The sequence below is a fragment of the Panonychus citri genome, unplaced genomic scaffold, assembly GCF_014898815.1.
Source record: "Panonychus citri isolate SS breed McGregor unplaced genomic scaffold, ASM1489881v1 Contig00002, whole genome shotgun sequence".
NCBI lineage: Eukaryota > Metazoa > Arthropoda > Arachnida > Trombidiformes > Tetranychidae > Panonychus > Panonychus citri.
Genome location: NW_026515407.1, coordinates 396105 through 417061, shown reverse-complemented (window position 1 = coordinate 417061; position 20957 = coordinate 396105). Strand labels below are relative to the sequence as shown.

Below are 20957 nucleotides of genomic sequence, written 5' to 3'. Positions count from 1 at the left end.
CAAACTGTCAATGTTTTATTTTGTTTTTATTTCTTTTTCTTATAAAAACGTTACATGAAAACCAAATACAAATCTAATTGCATGTTTAAAAATGAATGTTAATTTGACAACAATCGTCCCAGAAGACTTTACAATCGCAAGTGATATTAATCCATTCAAATCTCAGATTTTTGGTGCTTTGGTGTTTTGTGTTCTGTTACCGTGTCTTACACAGTTTAATCAGATGATTTCCATCTCAACATCTAATGGATATACAATTATAACTACTCAAGGGTTTAATCAGCGCCCGATTGTCATAAATTTACCTTCCAACAATCAAGGTACATCAGGAAATGGCCAAGATACTGGGTCAACATCGTCTGGACAACAAATATCTGGTAATCAAGGTATGATGTCCGGAGGGGGCTCTGGTCAAATGCCTGGTGGATCGTCCATGCAAATGCCTAGGCCAACTACGCCAATGGGTCAACCTGGACAAGGACAAGGACAAGGACAAGGGCAGGGACAGGGACAGAGTGGCCAAGGCTCTGGTGGAAATATTCCTGGAGGATTTACTATTCCATCGGGATTCTCACTTCCGTCGGGATTTTCACTTCCATCGGTTCGTTACTCAAATTCCCAAGAACTGTTTCTTCAAAATGGACAGAATGACCAATCCTTAAAACAAACTACTCCATCTTTGACCATAAGTAAATTCAATACAAATCGATTGACCGTTTCCAAAACCTCAGGTGATTATACAAATTAATTTGTTTTAGAAAAAAACTTCATCTATTAGATAAATCGTTAATCTAAACCCATTTATTGAAATACTAGTTGTACCTTTGTATTTGAGACAAAATAATAAACATCGACATCGTTGGCAATCACATGGAAATATCAATCGTTATCATCGTTATCAGATGTCTCAATCCAACAATCAAAGAGTAATAAAACTATTGACCATAGACAATTCAAGACAAGGACGTAAACAATTAAGAAACAATCAACCACGAATTTGGATATCTCGAACCAATAACAATAATAAAAATCATCAACGTCAATTGAACAGCAATAATAGAAATAATAGAAATACGAGAATCAATTGATTAATATCATTGGATATTTAAATTGTTGGTTAATTTGAATAATTTACCATCTTTATTACAACAACAACCAATGATTACATAACAATTAACATAATGTTCAGGTTTTATTGACAATCCATCCAAATCAAATGATTCAAATGATCTGATTATCAAGTAAACTAATATTATGTTCATTTGTTAACTAAGTAATATATTGATTTTATCATCATTATCATCATCATCAATGAGTATTATATCACCATTATCAACAAAGTTGGTCAACAATCAAACACCCGGAGGGTCAATACAAGTGAAGGAGATTATTTTTTTTCTCGAGATGAGAAAAGTTTGTTGAAAGGATAAATACTAATCAATTCAAGGTGACTCGAAGTGGAAAATTGGAATCAAGGTAATCTAATTGGAATCTAATTTAATTCAATAATTAAATTATTTCCTTAAACAGTAAACTAGAAAATGAGACAATTAAAGATGAACAATCAACTGATACCAATCAAAAATCAACAAAAACAAAATTATCATTCACCCCAATTACTATTTATCCACCGATATCCAATCAATGGTAAAGTCAACAATTAACAACATATCAACACAATTAACTAATTATTGTTGTTCTACTCAATCAATCACTTGACAAAAGTGTTGTTAATTGTAATGTTAATCAAAAGTAAATAACACGAGACACACAAAGTTAATTGTTGTAAATGGTTTTAATGATAATCTTGTTTTAATCAACAAATTGAGGTAGAATTTTTTTCTTCTTTAAATTAATCATCGTAATTAAATTTAAATCATAATAATACATTGGAAAATAATATTATTCAATTACTTATAATCCATAAAACGGATTAAATTACCAATATCGATAACAATTAAGGAGACAAACAATTATCAGATTAAGTGATAGATAAAATCAAATGGACAGTAATCAAGATGATTAACTTGATCTACATCGATGGTTTGATTTAATCAAGTTAATTATCATCCCAATTGAACAATTAAAACTTGATCAACACAAGGACAAACATGTAATAAATATCAATAATTATTTACAATCAACTGATGATAATATAATTTACAATCATCAAACTCCCGGTAAAATTGTTGAGGTGAGTTAATTGTCAACAGCAATTAGTAAAGTGGGCACCCTTGAAGGTAGGACATTAGGTACTTCCCCCGACAATTGTTGACCCATTCAGGCCAATATGAGAAACCATATTTAGCGTAAATTTTACGCCAACAACGGACATCGTCGGTCAACTGGTCATCGATCATTTTGCCGCAAGGTACTCGACAGAGAGAATCGTCAATTTGTTGACCATTATCACCACAATGATCTCCAACCTTAAACTAGTCCAATTAAGAGAGAAAAATGAACAATTAATTTGAATGGAAAAAGTGAAAGTGAAAGTTAATTGTTCTCATTGATTTGATTCTCTTACCTGAAAGATTCCATATTTTCGGCCTTCTCGAGTTTCCGTTATTTTGAATATATCGAACTTGGAAGAATGTTCAACCAAACATAATAGACTTGGAATAATACTTTTGGACACCTTGTATCTTGTGTACAGGGACTTAGCCAGTGAACATCTATTCATTTCACGAGCAGCAATTAACTGACAATTAAACAGATTGATCGCAATTAAAGCCATAAGCAAATTACCGCATTGACAATTAGTCAAAAACTTAGTGAAAATTGATACTGATTGACGTTGATTGTTAACGAAACTTTTGTTAACCATAATTGTCATTTTAATACAACAATTAATTAGCACTTGATTAAAGTTAATAATGAAAAAATATCACAATTAAAATGTAAAATGTGCTTTATAAAAGCAAAACAATTTGTCACAATTTTTGAAACTCGACAATAATTTTCAAGTTTTTTTGCAAAACAATCAAACGATTGCAATTAAATTAAATAATTACGGAGAAAGATGAAAGTAAATTGGTTTAATTAACTGTTAGCTTGGTTCCAGAGAGTAAATCAAGTTGATCACCATTGATTGTGATTGTTGATTAATTGTTGATTGGGATAACTGTTGATACGATGGTGTTTCCATTAACCGTGTAAACATAAAACTAATTAACAATCTTGTTAAATCAAATCATTTATATATAAAATGAAAATAATTAAGTGAGATGATTAGAGACACTAAAGTAAGTGAGTAATTATTAATGATAATCATAAGAATTGATTTTCATTTGTGATTTGTTTGGTTACATCCCAATGATGAACAAAATCAAGTTAATCATTTGAAAAGTTGCTGATTAGAAGCGGGAAAAAGCTCATTGGTTAAAACAACGATTCGTTGGAACGACCCTCAATCAATTATCATCTTAATCATCATGATAATTGTTGTTATGATGAGAATCATCATCTTCGTTACCTTCCCCTTTTCCACCCTGCATTCATCAAGCTGATTCCTGATTACGTTTCAACCCTTGGTCCTGGGGACCAGAGGGGCAGAACCATTTACTATCCTCTAGATGGTGAATGATGATAAATGAAGATGATGATACAGGTAAGAGGGGAGACACTGATGATGATGATCATCATGATGAAATTGATTTGTTTCTTGAGTGTTTTTGCCAATTCCACATCAATTTGATTGAGAAAAAGAAAAATTTTGGGAAAATTTTTTCTCCGATCTTTCCGAAGATTCTGAAGATTCTGAAGAGATCTGAATTGATTATAATCATCACAATCATCATCATCATTGAAAGGACAATGATGCTGATCTTTTACTTGACCTGATTTCATGTGATACAAATTGATTACAATCACGAGATTAGGAAACGGAAGTTACCTTTCGCTTGATTTGATTCCATTAATAGTTTTTTTTTCTTGCAGAATGAAAGTCTTCATCTTCCTCTGCAATTCAAACCTAATTGTGTCTTTATTTCTGCAACAATTTGCTAATTGTTTAGTCTCATCATCATTTTGCAATTGATTAACAATCTAATATTTACTTTCCTTGCAAGGAATCTGCCCAACCTTGATTAAATTGCTTGAGAAAACTAATAAGTATAACTGAAGATAATGATTATTATACTCTCGGTGATTTATTATTGATCAATGATACCAAAACAATCAATTGATTTTAATGACGGATGATTAGGATTGGTTATTAAGGTTCATCATGTCCTATCATCATCTTGACAAGCATCATCATCATCATAACATACTGATCATCATCATCATGAACAAAACTGAACAACATCATGTGAGTAATCAAAGTAAACATGCAATTGTTGATTATTGTTTGTTGATTGTGCCATTGTATTAATAATAAACATTTAAACTTATTCTAAAATGACAATTGCAAACAATTTAAGCAATTTAAGTCAATTAATTTAGATGGTAAGTTTTGCAAACTTGCAAACAATTTAATGATTACTTTCATTGCAATTACTTTGATTAGTTTTACCTGAAGGTATATTTTTAATTTGTAATAAATTTAGATTCAATCAATGGAATGATTAACTTTTTTCAACTGACTCATCACTAGGAAAATGAATTTATTTTAATTGTGATTGAGTTAATTGTTGAATGTTTAGTAACACCTTATAAAATGCATGCTTAATTGTTGACTATTCAAATGCGATAGTTAATTAAAACCAGTTATTATTACATCACGACAATCAGCTAAAGATAACGTGATTTATTTTTAAAACAATCAAACTAATTACCATTTGATTGTTACCTTACCTTGGTTCATTGTCGCAACAATTAAGTGCAATGAATGCTTAACAACAATCAATTATCTGGGAATCAAATTAATAAGTGAAAAAAAATTAAGATCTCATCTCAATTGCTGATGCCTCAATTTAATCAAAGTAAATCAGTTTGATCACAATCAATTAGTCAATTGTTACTATCGTTTTTTAATCATCACCAGTTATTAGTTGATTTAATTGTGATTAACTTTCTTTTTTGATAATTTCTGGTTAATTTAATACATCAAATACAATTAACAATAACCTTTGGTCAATATCTTAATTGTTGTTTTTTTTGTCAAAGCAATTTAATTGTAACATGGCTGATTTACTTTTACCGTTTAATTGTTTGTACCAATTTATTAATTGTGATCAAATTGGTTAATAAACCGGTTAACCTTGACATGATAATCAAAAATGACCAACATTGTGATACCGAATCCTAATTACAATTGTTAATGACATTTGATTAGTTTAATTATGTTGAAAGAGTTAATTTGATTAACAAAAAAAAGCTAATTAGGTTAACCCCTTCAATTGCTATAACTGTAAACTATCAATTAATTAACGGATCTTAATTTTTTTCTTCGCCATTCCAACAATTAAAGATAATCAATTTCAAGGTTAATCATTCAAATGACATTAACAATTTAACAATTACAATCTAATGATTGCTTGAATCTTGTTTAAAACAAATGGTCAACATTAAATTGTTGTTATGTGAATGAATTAGTTAAACAAATTGCTGGTTCATCTAATGATTGATTTAATCAAATTAAAACAAATTGCACAACTTGAATGATTATAATAATTAAAAAAGTTACAAGTCCCAATGAAAGTTAATTCAGTTTGTAAAATTGATCAATTTATTTGATTTAATCACAACCAACAAGCAATTGAGTATATTCAAGTATCATCATTAACAAGGGTAAACAATTAACCTTACATGAAATGATTAACCAGAATAATTAATCAACAATAACAATTACTTCCGGTAATTATGAAAGTAACATTAGGAAATTTAATTGTTACAATTAAAACCTTTACCCTCTCATAAGAGCCAAAGGTAATAATTGAAAGGCAAGAAATTAGCTGATTGTGTAAAGATAAACGTTGTAAGTTAATCAACAATTAACAAAGGTCAATGAATGGTCAACCAATTAAGCTCATAGATGAAAATACAAAATACAAATAAAAAGTGTAATCAATGAAAATCAATTACTCGGACAAATGGACAACAATTGTTGACCTTTTAACCAAAAAGAAAAGGTCACTTTGGGAAAGATTAGTTTTCAGACTGACCAGTGAATGATAATTTGACCATCTAAAAAGTAAAAGGTAAATAAAGATTAATAATGTTGTTCCATGTGATATAGATGATAGTTAATGATTAGAAGATAAATTTGATCATCAGATTGATCATTATTTTCAGTTTTCATGATAAATCATAATCAGAACTTTGCAACAATTAGTGATTGTGAACTGAAGCTTTTTTTTAATCCTTTTCATTTTTCTCAATTATTAATAGAAAACTGAATCAACTGAATTAACTCATTTTCATGAAATTTACTTTCCATTTCAAGTGAATATTTTTCTGCTTCAATCACCACAACTTTCAGATTGACTGTGAACTTTTTTTCATTCAGCTTCATGGTGAACCTTTTCCTTGTCATTACCTGAGGCAATCAAGAAAAGGTAGACTGCTTGACGATCACCATCATTAGTTAATTGTTGATTACTCATGAAAATAAATTTGAAACTAGTTTCATTTACTTTTAAATCATTCATCATTTAGAATGAGTCATCATCTCTCTGGCAAAATAGGAAGCTAATCATAGGAATTAATTGCAAAGCCTCACCTTAAATCAATTCAATCATAATCATCACTAATTGTCAAGTAAATTTAAAACTGTAATTATCATTGTTAATGATGTTTATTATTAATCAATTGGAAAGAAACAAAAACCAAACAATTTAAATGAAACATTGATTAACTTACCTGTACAGTTGATTTTACCATTAACCCTTTTGCCTGATCCTCCTTAATCAGACTTAATTGTTCAATTTAAATTGTGATCAAATTGTGCCGCCATCTCTTATTACTTGTAGCTAATTAACAGTTAATCAATTGATTTAATCAACTAATTAATCACCATAGTATAAAGATAACATTTTAACCTGAGTCAATATGATAAACAATCAATTAACAGGTAAACATTTTCCTACTTTTGGTGAGCAATTTAATTTCAACAATCAAACTGATTGTCAAGGTAAATCGATTGAGTATAAATATCATTGATTGATAATGAAAACGAAAATGAAATTAATATAATAATTAACTAATTGTAAACAATTTGTTGTGAAGGGCAAAACCATTTTTAAAATAAAGATAATCAATATTTACTGTTACATTTTGAAAGGTTTAACAAAAAAAAATACAAATCAAAATAAATTAGCAATTAAATTGCTAATTGTGAGGCAAAACTTTTCTTAATTGTAATCACCCAAACAAGCACAATTAGGAGCCTATTTTAAATTTTCAATCGCAACCATTTATAATGTTAATTGTTGTCGTTTGTTGCTGTTTTTTAGTAATTTTCAGTAATTTTAAATCAAACGGTTTGGTTAATTGTTCACTTAATTACGAGATTGTCGATTTGATCGTCGTAAAAGATTTGAACACATCACTGGATCTTCATCGTCATGGTAAATGGGACAATCCTTGAAACCATCACATAGCCAATGCATTGGAATACACTGACCATGGCTACACTTAAATTGTTTATTTAAATCACATTTCAATTCCTTACAATTCATAAATGGTTCCTCATCTTCACCATCTGAACAATCAGGTTCATTATCACAGATCCAAGCTTTACCGATACACTCCTTGCTTTTGGGGCACTCGTACTGATATACAGGGTTACATGCTGGTCAACGGGTTAAGGATGAAGCGGTCAAGAAGAGAGAGAGAGAGAGAGAAGGTCAGAAAAAAAAGAAAAGTTATCGAAAAGTTTTTCTCAGAACTTTGGAAATTGTTTCGATTTTATAAGAAAAAAAAAGTTAAAGAACAGTTACTTTTTCACTCAATCAACTCAATCAGCTTCTTAATTGTGTAAACAATTAAGATTTAGAACTTTAGTTTGTATTATTATTCTAGTGAGATCGAAAAAGGTTTTTGTTTTTCTTCAACTCTTTCAAGGTTTATGATAACTTAATCCTGGAAGATTAATTTGATTTGATTAAATTTACTGGTGTGTAAATTGTTAACTATTGAAAACATATTGTTATTTTCCCATCATCATTAAATCAATCTGAAATACAATCATGATTAAAACTATTTTCATGAGATGATATTCAAGGATATAAATTAAATCTTTCTATTCATTGATAATTTAAGTAGTTTCAATCACTAGAATATGGATTTGCCAAACAAAAATGATAGAAACAATTGAATTAATCAGTTGAATACAAATAATTAACTCAAATCACTAATTCTTACCTTGATAAGTTGGTTGAATAAATGTAAGTGTAAGGATTAAACCAATGGCTAAACTGTGATAAATCATCGGCAGATCTTGATTGATTTTGGTAAAGTTATCCGATATTATTGATGATCGCTGAAGGTAAGACAATAAGAGACAAATTATCCGAGTAAATAACAATTTAAATCACAATCAAGGCAACAGAAAACACAATCAAAGAACCCAAATTGAAGTCGCAAAAATTTGTAAGTTAATTGTTACCAATTGTTATTATTGTTTGATAGGAAACAGTAAAGATCACAATGAAAATTGATTAGGAAAACTTGACGATGGTAAATAAAGACGAAGATCAAGATTAGAGAGAGAGAGAGAGAGAGAGAGAGAGAGAGAGAGAGAGAGAGAGAGAGAGAGAGAGAGAGAGAGAGAGAGAGAGACGAAGATGAAGGAGCAAACTATCACAATGTTGTTTTCTAAAGATGGAGAGTGAGAAGTGGGAGTGAGTGTGTGAGAGAGAGAGAAACCTGAAAGAGTAGAGATGACAAATCTTGTTAGAAGAAAAAAATTATCGTTAATTTATGAGCACTTGAAATTTTCAGGGTTAATCATGATGAAGATTATCATGATAACCATGATGATGATCTCAACGTAATATTGAATATTTTTGAATTCAATAGCCTTCAATAGGCCAACAAATGATATCAATGACAATTTACCTTCACAATTAAGATGAGATCATCTTAATTTACTGAATTAAGAAAAGTTTCCATGCAAAAAAAAATCAATGTAACAATTTGATTGAAATTCAAAAGTCTCTTCCTATTGATCCTCTTTATCTGTTTTCAGAAATTAAGATTATTAATAGTTAATTGTTGTGTCTCTGTATTGTAGTTAAATTGTCAAATATTGATAAAACATAATTTTCTTGATTATAATCAGTAAATTGTTTACCAATACCAAATTTATGATAACAGTTTCCAGGAGGAAGATGATTAAACTTGATATCATATTACCTGATTTTAATTAGTTGACAATTAGTGGTAATCACAATTTACTATTAGTATCTTATCATTAAACCTTAGATTCAAGTTGTAGTTAATTTTATTTTCACCAACAATTAATATTGATTTTTTAAAGAGCTATTTAAATGTCAATTGTTACACTAATCAAATCCAATTGTTTCAAATTAAAGTTAATCATTGTAATCATTTACTTGATGTGGATTAATTAATCAACTCTTTGAGTTTTCATCTGTCAAAAATGTCACATATTATTAATTGTAATCAAGTTTATGATGATTATTGTCAATCTCAATTGTAATTATGGTTAAATTATTGGGGAAAAGGATTAAATCTAATTACTTTGATTTACTAATTGACTTTATCTTCACAATTTGAATCCATTCACTTGAAACATTAAGAGAGATTGATAAAAATACAAAACTAATTCAACTAATAATTAAGTTTCAACTTAATCAACAATTATGATTTATGATTTTTCATATAACTAAATCAGTTGATTAACTTTTTGATTGCAATTACAGAGAGAGAGAAAGAGTTTCTTTTTTGTGGAATCCAAACAATTTAATCAAATCAAATGCAATTAGAAAAGTTTTCAAATAGTTAATCAATATAACTCTTAACGAGAAAAGTTAATTGTCACTAATTAATGTCTCAAAATTGATGATTATGATTTAATTTTCAGTGTCAATAACTGTTGAGTGTTTTATTTTTGTTAACTAATCATTGATTGTTGGTTAATTATTTTAATCATAATTATATTTAATCGTTTAATTATTAATAATTAATGTCCATGTAGGAAATTTTTTTCATTTTGTTTATTATTAATTACTGGTAACTATTAATTAATTAGTGTAATTAACAATTTACCTTGAAAGTTACATATTGAAAATTGAATTAGGTTTATGGGTCAATATGATTAAGCCTTAATTGTTATACTTACAATTAATTATCTTAATCAAGTAAAAATAAGATTATTAATTGTATTGATTAATATGTTTAGGGTTTGAGGTTTGTGATGAAAGTTAATTGTTAATCATAATTGATCAAAATGTAACAAGGAAACAATTTCATCATCTAATATTATTAATAGGAATATTGATTTGTTAATTGTAACAATTAAGATGATTCTTCAAGTTAATTATTAACTTTTCATAACGTAAGTGTTACCAATCAAACAGTAAATCAAAAGAAAACAACAATTAACCTAATTTTTAATTAAATCAATGTAATCAAGAGTCTAGACAATTAAAAACAGGAAAACAATTAAAAGTCAATTAAATGAAAATGAAACAAAAAGTAAAGTTTTGTGAGTCGATGATAATTAAATTGTGAATAGTTTTTTAATTAGATTATAAATCAACAGTTTATTGTTGTATTATATTCAGGGACAGTTAATTACTATCATCGTTAATTGTTTCACAATTAAATCAAAAATTGAGATGATACAAGAATCAAGAGTTAACAATAAGCAAGAAGAAAACAATTTAGAAAAAAAAAACTTAATCAAAGTTACAAGTTTATTAATGATGATGATGATAATTGTGTGGGTGGTGATAATGATAACGATAGTGATGATGATGATGATGATGATAATTGATTAATTGGTTTAATTGTTTACATAGGAATCAGTGATTTGATAATTGGAAACAAATCAATTATTGATGATAACATTATTTACCATTGATGATAATCCTATTATTTGGTTGGGGTGGCAACTCCTTGTTTCCATTGAACCACAAGGTAGTGAGATTGAAACGATTTTCGGGAGTAAAAAATAGTGAAAGATTATTGGTGCATGACTATGAGAGAGAGAGAGAGAGAGAGAGAGAGAGAGAGAGAGAGAGAGAGAGAGAGTATAGTGGGTGTTGTGTTTTTCTATCATGAAGAGTAAAAGTTGTGAGTTTTTCTTTATGAATCAATTCCAAGTATTGAATTAAATGAGTGTCATTTTCTGAAGATTGTGATTTTATCTTCCAGAGGATAAAGTGAGTGATAGTAGGTGGATGAAGCAGTAAACAAGGTGGACTAAGGGAGGGGCTGAGATGATGAAGTTAAGGAGTTTAAAATGTTATATTGATGAAACAATGAGTCGGAATCATTTTTTGATCACATCATTTGTCGGTGGGATTTTTTTGCTGCTTTTATCACCAAACTGATATGATGAAGGAGGAGAGATGATAATGATGAAGATGAGTTGGAGGAGGTAAACTGGCTGGTGGGTTATTGATACATAGTCAAAGAGTATTTGATGATGAGGATGGGAAAAGGAAAACTATGATTTTCAAATCACAAGCAAGAGAGGGTGAGAGAGGAAAAGATGAAGATGAAGATGATGAGGGATGATTGATGATTGATGAGATGAAAGATCTTTGATTTTGATCCCAAGAGTAGATATCATCACAACACAGTGTTTCCTTTAATAAGTTATTGTAATAAGTTTTTTGTATATATAATTTTTTCCTCTTTTTTTTACTTACTTATAATAATATATTTGTTTTCATTAAGATTATTTTTATAGAGACAATTTTTACCTCATTAAACTTCCGGAATTTACCGAATCTCTTTGTTTCCGGTTTCAAGCAACCTGAATTTCCGGTTGAAAAGAAAGAGATGAAGACAGAAAAGGAAAGTGAGAAAAGAAAATTTTTCTTCATCTAAATCGTCTAATCTTTAGATGAACATTTTTACCTTTATACATAATTAATATTAGAAAAAAAAAGTTCATCATTTTCTTGGATAACAATAATAACCATGATGATAATAATAATTGTGATCATGATGAAAGATAATAACCTTAATTGAAACCGGAAAGAGGATATTAGGTAATTAGGAAGAAAATTTCAACGATTAAATAGATCACCTTGTCTATTGAAAGATCTTAGTATCTTGAGGGACTCGAAGATGAAATGGAAAAAAAATCCAATTTTTTTCTCAACTTTTCTTTCAATCGTTCAACTTTTCGTGTTATATTATTGCTTTTAATTATCGGTTGATGATTACGATGATGATGATGATGATGATTATATTGCTGATCAACTTCCGTTTGTTGATATCTATGCATAGATGATGAAGATGATGGAGATGGAGGAGAGGAATCGGTAAGGAAGGGGATAGAAAGGATAAGTTGTGAGTCTCTTTTTTTACATTGATTATCATGAGGAAAAAAAGATAATCAGCTAATTATCTGTGTGTCTGAATTTTCAGTCTCATTCCAAGACGAAAAAGGTTTGGATTAGTTATGGTGAAGATGATGATTTTACATGGTCTTCTTTTGCATGATGCCTCAGGCATTGTTTTTGCTTCCCAATGGAAATGATAATAAACAAGAAACAATTTACTACCTGAGGATCTTCAATGAAGATGATGATGATAATGATTACTCTTTACTCTCACCATTATTGTCTTGGCATCAATTAGTTAATTAGATTCAAGTTTTGTGGTCAAATTAACAATTATTTTAGTATTAAAGGTAAGAAGGATTTTCAGAAAAAGTAAAGACAAGAAAAGGGGAGATAGAAAGAGAAAGGGAAAGAGAGAGAGAGAGAATGATGATGATGATGATGATAAAATAATCAAAGGTAATCATCTTCACATATTGTATTAGGAATCATAATATGAGAAAGATTCAGTTGGTCAGTAGAGGATGAAAGAGGAGGAGGAAAAGGAAGTGGGAGTGATGATAATGATGATGAAAGGCTGACTTGCGATTCATTGATTATGACGATGGAGAAGATTATTATCATTTTATTATCATTGTGATTAGCATGATGATGATTATGATTCCTGTTATAATACAGCTGAGCTGTCATCTTTAGCATCTTCCTCTTCATCTTCTTCCTCATCACTTGCACCCTCTTCATCGTCACCATTAAGTTTTCCATTATCTCGTTTAATCTCTGTCAATGGAAGAGCTTGTGAGTCATCTTTGGTTACCAGAATTCCTTTATCATCTAATCCAGTTAAAGATGATCTCTTCTTTTTACCTTTACCTCGATTCTTGACAATACCACCGGCAGAAGATGAGAAAGTGGCCTGATCATTACAAGCTCCTGGGAAGGAAGATAAAAACAATGGCCAATCATGAATTAGATTAACTGATAAAAAGCTTAATTCTGAGTGAAATGAAAACTGGAACTTTCTTGTTCTCAAAACTTTCAAGAGCAGAAAAATCTACAGAACTTGAAATAATATGAGAGATACTTTTCTCTCTCTCTCATGATATTATAATATTATATTTCTCGGATAGAATACAAGAATAGAAATTATTGGAGAAATGAGTTTGAAAAATGCTGACAGGATTGAAATATGTTCATCTTTTTCATGAGAGATCACGATTGATGAGAAAATTGAAATTTGTTACAAAACTTGGAACTCGATTGATGAATGAAAAGTGTATCAATGTTTTCATCCAATCAATTGAGAGATAGAAATAGTTTCATGTTTTTCTGGTTCATCAGGTAATCATGTTGAAAACTAAATCATATTATTCTGATATGTTGATCAATGAAGCTAATCAAGATCAGATCAAAATGATGAAATATTATAAACAAAGGGAAATACTTACCATATGATGTTGGAGGTAAATTGTTACGATTTGGAGTTGAACTTGAAGGTCCTGGTGAATAGGGCGGGGGAGTTTCCTGTGGGTAACTTGTTCCGGTTCCACTGGTACCTGAACCCCCACCGGTGGGTCCTTTCTTATAAGTGCCCGAGTTCATGGTCAGTTTTCGGACATTCTTGTCGGGATGACGTAAAATTATGTATATTTTGGGGGAAAATAGGCAAATAAGACAAACGTAGCCACTCAACGTTAATGACATCGCAAGGGTAGTTAATTGAATCTATTCAAGTGATGAAACAATTAAGAAAAAATTATTCATAAGTTAATCATGATCATGATTTTTTGTTACAATTTAACTGGTAGGAAATTGATTTGAGTCTATAAGCATTAATTAATTAACTTGTACCAGTCAACTGGACTGTAATTAGTTAACGATTGTGTTCATTTTGATTAATCAGATATTTAAATTATTAATATTGAAACTTTTTGCTTCTGACCGATGGGGAAATGATTAAATTAATTATTACACTTAGAAAACATTGAGAAATTAATTAAACCCTTGATTAATTACATTTATTAATATCCTACTGGTGTTGATGTTGTTGATTAATTAAAACTAATTATGTTTTCCTATGGAAAAAAAGTTTAATAATGTTTAACATTTGAAACACAACAATTAAATCAATTAATCAACTGAATTGAATGACCTGTAGATCAATATATCTATTTAAATTGTTACAATTAACGATTAGTTAAGTAATTATTAATTTTGTATCATCTGATTATGGAAATGAAATGTTGATACCGATTGATATTTATCATATTTTAAACTACTGAATATGTCCTGATGAATTTTTTATTGAATAAAATTAATAATAAGATTAATACTAAATTATAGGTCAATTATAAACAATTTTCAATAATTAAATTAAATTAATTTGAAACACTCAATTAATATTGCCAATTAATCTTTAATTTCGATTAGATTAATGCTGAATGATATGATAATTTCTGAATTATATGATTATGATCAATATTGAATGATCTATGATCTAATTGTCTAATTTGAATTGATTTTCTGTCTTCATCTATGATTATAAATTAAATTTCACTGATTATCGACCATTATTCTCATTCATGAGATAAATCAATGAGTTCGGAACTTTTTTTTCTGGAAAATTAAAGATTATCATCATGATCATCATCGTCTTATAATTTTCTCATTGATGAAATTATATTAATCATCCATTCCCAGTGAAGATAATGTTTGTTTACTTTTGATAAATCGAGTGAGTATCAAAATCTAATGGGTTAACGGATCACATCATCATCTTTTGTCATCTCTTTCTCTCTCATCTTCAACTTCATCTTTCAGGATAAACTTATCCTTCTGGACATGACTTTCTCATTCTCTATTTCTACTGGTCATCTTTGACCATAGTTGAACTTCATCTTCATCTTTATTTACTTTAAGAGACAAAATCACCAGTCCTTATGGTTACTCATCGTTATTGTTAATATATTTTTATTTCATATCTTCATCATCATCATCATCATGATAATAACTTTTGTCTCTTTATCTGTTGATGAGAGTTGATGTTCCCCTTGTTATCGGTTCATTAATTGTTGACATTTGGATCAAAACTCATTCAGACAATTATAATCAAAGTCATTAATATATCATGATAATGGTTAATTCCATGAGTTCATCCTACCGAATTAGTGTTTTTCTGAAACTGAGAAAAGTTTTTTCTTCATCTCCTTTGCGAATTCACATTTCAAGCCAAACTTTTCTTTCGAGTTTCAACTTGAAACTATCGAGAAAAGTTCAATCATGTTACCATGAAAATAAACTTCTACCATGATGATGGTTGAGTTAAATTCGTGAATGAAACTGTAATTAACGAGAAACAAGAAAATAATCGGAAAGAAAATGATAAATGATTGTAAATTTGAATCACGATTAACCTAATAAAAGATTAATTAATTATCTCTTGTCTATTCATGATTAACATGAACAACTAATCATTATCTACTTAATTTCTTAAATAATGATAACCTTATTAAAACTTAATCAACACCCTTTGATTAAGTTATTATACTTCTAATTATAGAACAAATTAAACAACAATTAATCAACATCAAAGTTTTAATCAAATCAAATCAAATCAATTCCTATGAGTTAAGTTTAACTTTCAAGAATAATTTTTAAAGGTGAACCAAAATCTAAACTTTTGTTCAAACTTTTTTTTGTCTGATGGACATTAAAATAGGCGATTGGTCAAGCAAATATTAAGGACAATTAAGTTAATTGTTTTTACCTCAAAATTATTTTCAGTAGAAAGATAAATGGCAAGGAAGGCGATCCATATGATACATGTAGCGTACATGGTGAAAACGATGAATTTGGTTTCATTGAAATTTTCGGGTATCTTTCTGGTCTTAAAGGCATAATAAGTTGATGTAGCGACCAGAACAAACCCATAGATAAGGCTGACCAGTACCGAGTTCTTGGTTACCGCACATTTTAAAATGACCTCATCCCGTTTCTCGGATATTTCATGTCGTATACCGGGAATTTCAACAATACACCATAAAATATTCAAACAGATCTGAAAGATATTAAAAAGCATAACAGTTTTAACATTAAAGGTTTACGATTAACTATTCAGATTATAAATTTACCATGAAAACTTTGAAAGCTTAAATTTATTGTCACAATAATTGAGTTAATTTCTCAGCATTTTTCATGCTATTTAAATTTAACTCAATTTTACAAATTGTAATCTTCTTACCATGTTACCGTTAATTTCATTAGTTACTTGAATATCAGTTTATTAACATGATGACGATGAAATTAAATTATAAAATTTAATGATTTAAATGCAAAGTGTTTGTGCTAATCTAATTGACTGTTGATTAACACTTTCTAACCTTATTGTTTTGATGTTTTGTTGTGTAATTCAATTGATTTAACTTCATAATTAACCTTAAATTGTGAAAAATTAAACTCACCTGAATGAAAACAATTATCCCGGTTATACAAAGCTGAGAAACTGGACTGATATATGTTGGTCGACGTGCTGATCGCCTGGCACTATGAAAGATACGAGAGATACGATTGGTTTTGGTCAGAATCGCACCATAGATCATTGAAATACAAACACCAATCTATTGAAGAGAGAAAGAGAAAAGAGAATAAATTTTGTTCTAAATTCGAATGTACAAAATACAATCGACATACCCCAAGCCTTTGGATAAGGCAAGTAGCATAGGTTGGCTTTGAGAGTATAATGAAAGCCATAATGTAACAGGAAGTGATTCCCGATAAAAGGACGTAACACAATTCCCGACCGGAAGCCTTAACAATGGGAGTGTTAACGTGCTGAACAAAAATCGTAAAATGATAAAGAACCGTAATTATACCGATAATGGCAATGGACATTGGTATAAATGCATAGGGCTGATTCCAGCGAATATATTTCAAGGGAAGTTCATAACATGAAGATTTATTTAAGTGAGGCCACATTCCGACATCACAGGGAACACATGAGGTCTCATTAACCGCAATCTCCCAGGGTTTACACTCCTGACAGATCCAACAGCAGGAAAGATCACCACCCTTCTTAATCTCACCCACCTTACAGGGCTCCGAGCAAACCGAGGTGGGAATGTCAAGAGAGGCAAATGAATCCCAAATAATCACCGGTTCGTTAATGTTTAACTCATTATCCCTCCATTGGCCCACCTTAACGTAACCATAGGCGCTAAGGTTGGAAGATAAACTTTGAAAATTGAATATATTGTAACGTCCAAGTCCATCACCACACTCATCGAAACGGACATCAGATCCCTCCAAATCTATCGGGTGAAAAATGAAAAAGTAAAATGGGATGAAAATTTTTTCCAAAACTCTTTTAGTGAACGAAAAAAAAAATCAATACCCTGAACACTTTCATGATAGATTATTATCTGAACTTTTCCTCTCTCTCTCCCTCTTCCACCATCATCATCAATCTAAATTGTTGTAAATTGTGTATTGTTGTTTTTGTACTTATGCTGACAAATCACAGTTGATTTACCACCACCACCACTACACCAAACATGATTACCATGAACATGGTTCATGATAATAATCATCATTTGAAAAGTTAACCCAAACAACTTGCTGAATCAAATATAATATCATTTATCATTTGATTGTTGTTGTTTTCATTCATGATGATAAAATAAACATGATTACTTTTTTTTGCTCTTTTCAACTTAAACATTACCCATTGAAACTCATTGAAAAATAATGACTTTTCATGGTGATAATTTCAACTAATATCATTGTGTCTTTTTCTGCCTGATCATGAAACTGATTCCCTGTTCATTATCATCATTATCATGACTCTTAAAAGTTATTGAATGTAGTCAAAAAGTTCAGGATCAAGGTACAGACTATGAAAAAAAAAGTTCTGAAGGATTAATCAACAACCAGATCAAGATATAAATCTAACTTTTTTTCCTCTATCATAAGAATCTACTGGATTAAGGAGGTTTTATCCTCATCTTGTAGATAATTTATCTTTTGATTAAATAGATTAACTTGTAAGGGTATAAAAAAAATTCATGTGAACTCAAGGATTTCAGGGGAAAAGATGTAAGAGAAAAAAAAACAATACATGTATTGAGCTTTTCTATGAGCATCTATTGAGTAAAGTTCAGTTTCCAATGATATATACTTTTCCTCTTCTCTATCATGACCATGAAAACAAAAAGATTGAGAGAGGAAAAGATTGAGATATTCATTTATTTGGTTTGTTCATTCATGTTCATCGTGAATCTCATTCAGTTGATTCATTTAATCGTAATATAAATGAACTAATAAGGTAACTAATCAATCTGGTTATCAAGAAGGACAATCTATATCTCTTTGTTCAGAATTCATCTTCTAAGAACTTCATCTTTCTCTGCAAATCAAAAGAAGAAAAAAACTACCCTGGTAACAGAAAAACATCATTAATCTCATGGTAAACTCAGAATCAGTCGTGAGGAGTAACAAGAGAGAGAAAAATTATCTTTAATTCAGGGAAATCAGAATCAGAAATAATGGAAATTTATTTTTTCTTCATATTTTGATGCTCTACTTTCTGACCTTACTGACCTTCTTCATGGCCATTACCATGTTTATCATGAACTTTTTTACCAAAGAATAAGATGATAAGAAATGACCAAAGGTCAGTAAACGAATTCAATCAAAGTATATTAACATTGTCTCTGGCGGTTTCGGTTTCATTTTTTCATGCGAATTTTTTTTTCTCGAAACATCATGTATGGATATCGAATGAACAAGTTTCAGTTTCAAGTTTCTATTGAAACTTTCGATCATGAATGTTGATGATCAATTCTGACTTGAGGAGACAGAAAGAGACCAGAAAAAGAAGCAAAAAATGAGGTCAACCGATGACCTTTTCCAAATGATCATTATCATTGATTTTTGGTCATTTTTAGTTTCATCTTGATGTATCATCATCACCCTGTATTTACCCTGAACTCAAGGTGAAACTGAGTTTTTTTCTCTCTCTCTCTCATTCTTTATCATCTCTGATCATCATCATAATAATCATCATGATGAACTGGTCAAATTTTGTCAAGTGGGCAATCAAGTATCAGATGCTACATAATTGTAATAACAATAAGAGATAAACATTTCCCTTGACCGATAATGTTTTTTTTGTTATATGTGCAGTTCAATACAAATGATTTATTGACTTTCCAGGGAAAAAGAGTAAAAAAAATAATAATGTTGATGCAAGGAGGAAATTGAATAATAACATGATATTATCTGTGAACATGGTGATAACATGTTTAGGCTTACCTGTAAAAGCAACATTGAGTAGATATTGTTTGTAAAAAAGTTCTGGGTCAAGTTCCTTGAGCTCTGAGCAAATGGTACCTTTACCTGAGCAAAGTGCCAACCACGCATTATGAATTGCATGGGCGAAGGCATAAACTGCATCGATTACAAACTGAACTTTTGATTCTTGCCGATAATCAGTTACATCGAAAAGTGAAAGATGAGGTGAACAAGCGGTATATTCAACCTCATTACCTGTTCGACCTGTTCGAAAGGTTCGAGGTGAAAGGTCACATTTAAAAGTTTCCTGCCAAAACTCTTTGAACCAAGGGTTACGGCGATTATTTTTGACATTTAACTTTAAAAGGTAATCATCAAATTCCCTTATCACAGTTGATGAAAGTTCAACGGTTATCGCACCAAGGGCAACATCTTCAACGCCTTCGACAACCTTCATCTCTTTACCCCAACCATCGGCTGCCACCCAAGTGAAACTGTTCGTGGCATTGGCACGTTTAGCGGCTCGAAGTAAACCTTTAGCATCTTCCATACGTAGGAATAGAACGACAGCTCGAGCGGTTGATTTACGTTTAAGGCTTTCGATGATTCTATCGTATTCGGTATCGTTAGCCGATTGGACAACCTTTTCTTGAACCGCGAAACAAATGTTTCTCATTCGAGCGTGGGTTCGAAAGGCACTGCTCCCCGATTCACCGTACTGACCCTCTGAACTAATTAAACTCACATAAGTCCAGTTAAAGTGTTCAATCAAGTCCACTAAGGCCAAGGCTTGATACTTATCGGGTGGAACGGTTCGAGCGAAAAATTCATATCGTTTCTTATCCGAAAGGGCAGTTGACGTTGATGCATACGAAATCTACATGAAAGAAAAGGAGATAAACTTTCATTAGAACTCAATTTTAGTTTTATTCTCAATCAGATTTCAATTGATTGTGAATTTTTCAATCGATTGAAATATCAAATTAAATGTTCATCAAACTCATTGAAACACAATCATGAGGTTCATGGATCCATTTGATACTTTGATGTATTTACTTTTCATTCAGGATGAAATGTTCAATTCGATAATTATATTATCATCAGAACTGATTTTTTTTTCTCTGATAACTTTGAAAGGTTCAACTCAATCTGACAGAAGAATGATTCATGATATGTATTCTCATGGTTGCATATTCATGGGAATATAACAAGGGAAAGAAAAATAGATTTCTGCTGGAAAGTTCC

General features: G+C 30.1%; 4 protein-coding genes across 4 annotated transcripts in view; 1 reads left to right on the top strand and 3 right to left on the bottom strand.

The window, feature by feature from the left end:
* Nucleotides 1-80: 80 nt before the first annotated feature.
* LOC128387630 (uncharacterized) lies at nt 81-1184 on the top strand. Its single transcript, XM_053346859.1, has 2 exons — nt 81-731; nt 817-1184. Exons 1-2 carry the CDS (start codon nt 92-94, stop codon nt 1086-1088), a joined length of 912 nt encoding a protein of 303 aa, XP_053202834.1. The 5' UTR covers nt 81-91; the 3' UTR covers nt 1089-1184.
* A 592-nt stretch (nt 1185-1776) lies between these two features.
* LOC128387646 (alpha-lactalbumin-like) lies at nt 1777-3331 on the bottom strand. The gene is made up of 2 exons (XM_053346884.1): nt 2528-3331; nt 1777-2435 (listed from the first exon to the last, which is right to left on the bottom strand). Exons 1-2 carry the CDS (start codon nt 2834-2836, stop codon nt 2217-2219), a joined length of 528 nt encoding a protein of 175 aa, XP_053202859.1. The 5' UTR covers nt 2837-3331; the 3' UTR covers nt 1777-2216.
* A 3849-nt stretch (nt 3332-7180) lies between these two features.
* Nucleotides 7181-8609, bottom strand: LOC128387654 (low-density lipoprotein receptor 1-like). The gene is made up of 2 exons (XM_053346896.1): nt 8308-8609; nt 7181-7735 (listed from the first exon to the last, which is right to left on the bottom strand). Exons 1-2 carry the CDS (start codon nt 8372-8374, stop codon nt 7443-7445), a joined length of 360 nt encoding a protein of 119 aa, XP_053202871.1. The 5' UTR covers nt 8375-8609; the 3' UTR covers nt 7181-7442.
* A 2004-nt stretch (nt 8610-10613) lies between these two features.
* LOC128387470 (metabotropic glutamate receptor 3-like) overlaps nt 10614-20957 on the bottom strand; it is a 49169-nt gene continuing 38825 nt past the window's right edge. The window contains exons 3-8 of the mRNA XM_053346678.1: nt 19734-20589; nt 17115-17731; nt 16886-17041; nt 16192-16482; nt 13874-14150; nt 10614-13358 (exon numbers count right to left, since the gene is read on the bottom strand). Coding sequence (XP_053202653.1) covers nt 13096-13358; nt 13874-14150; nt 16192-16482; nt 16886-17041; nt 17115-17731; nt 19734-20589 — 2460 coding nt within the window. The 3' untranslated portion in view covers nt 10614-13095. The remainder of the gene's footprint in view (nt 13359-13873; nt 14151-16191; nt 16483-16885; nt 17042-17114; nt 17732-19733; nt 20590-20957) is intronic.

Excerpts from the sequence above, each read along its gene's own strand:
- LOC128387654 (XM_053346896.1), bottom strand. The coding sequence starts at position 8,374 with ATGATTTATCACAGTTTAGCCATTGGTTTAATCCTTACACTTACATTT. Across the intron at positions 7,736-8,307 it reads TATTCAACCAACTTATCAAG|CATGTAACCCTGTATATCAG; the intron begins GTAAGAATTAGT and ends CCCGTTGACCAG.
- LOC128387646 (XM_053346884.1), bottom strand. The coding sequence starts at position 2,836 with ATGACAATTATGGTTAACAAAAGTTTCGTTAACAATCAACGTCAATCA. Across the intron at positions 2,436-2,527 it reads GAAAATATGGAATCTTTCAG|TTTAAGGTTGGAGATCATTG; the intron begins GTAAGAGAATCA and ends TAATTGGACTAG.
- LOC128387630 (XM_053346859.1), top strand. The coding sequence starts at position 92 with ATGAATGTTAATTTGACAACAATCGTCCCAGAAGACTTTACAATCGCA. Across the intron at positions 732-816 it reads GACCGTTTCCAAAACCTCAG|TTGTACCTTTGTATTTGAGA; the intron begins GTGATTATACAA and ends TTGAAATACTAG.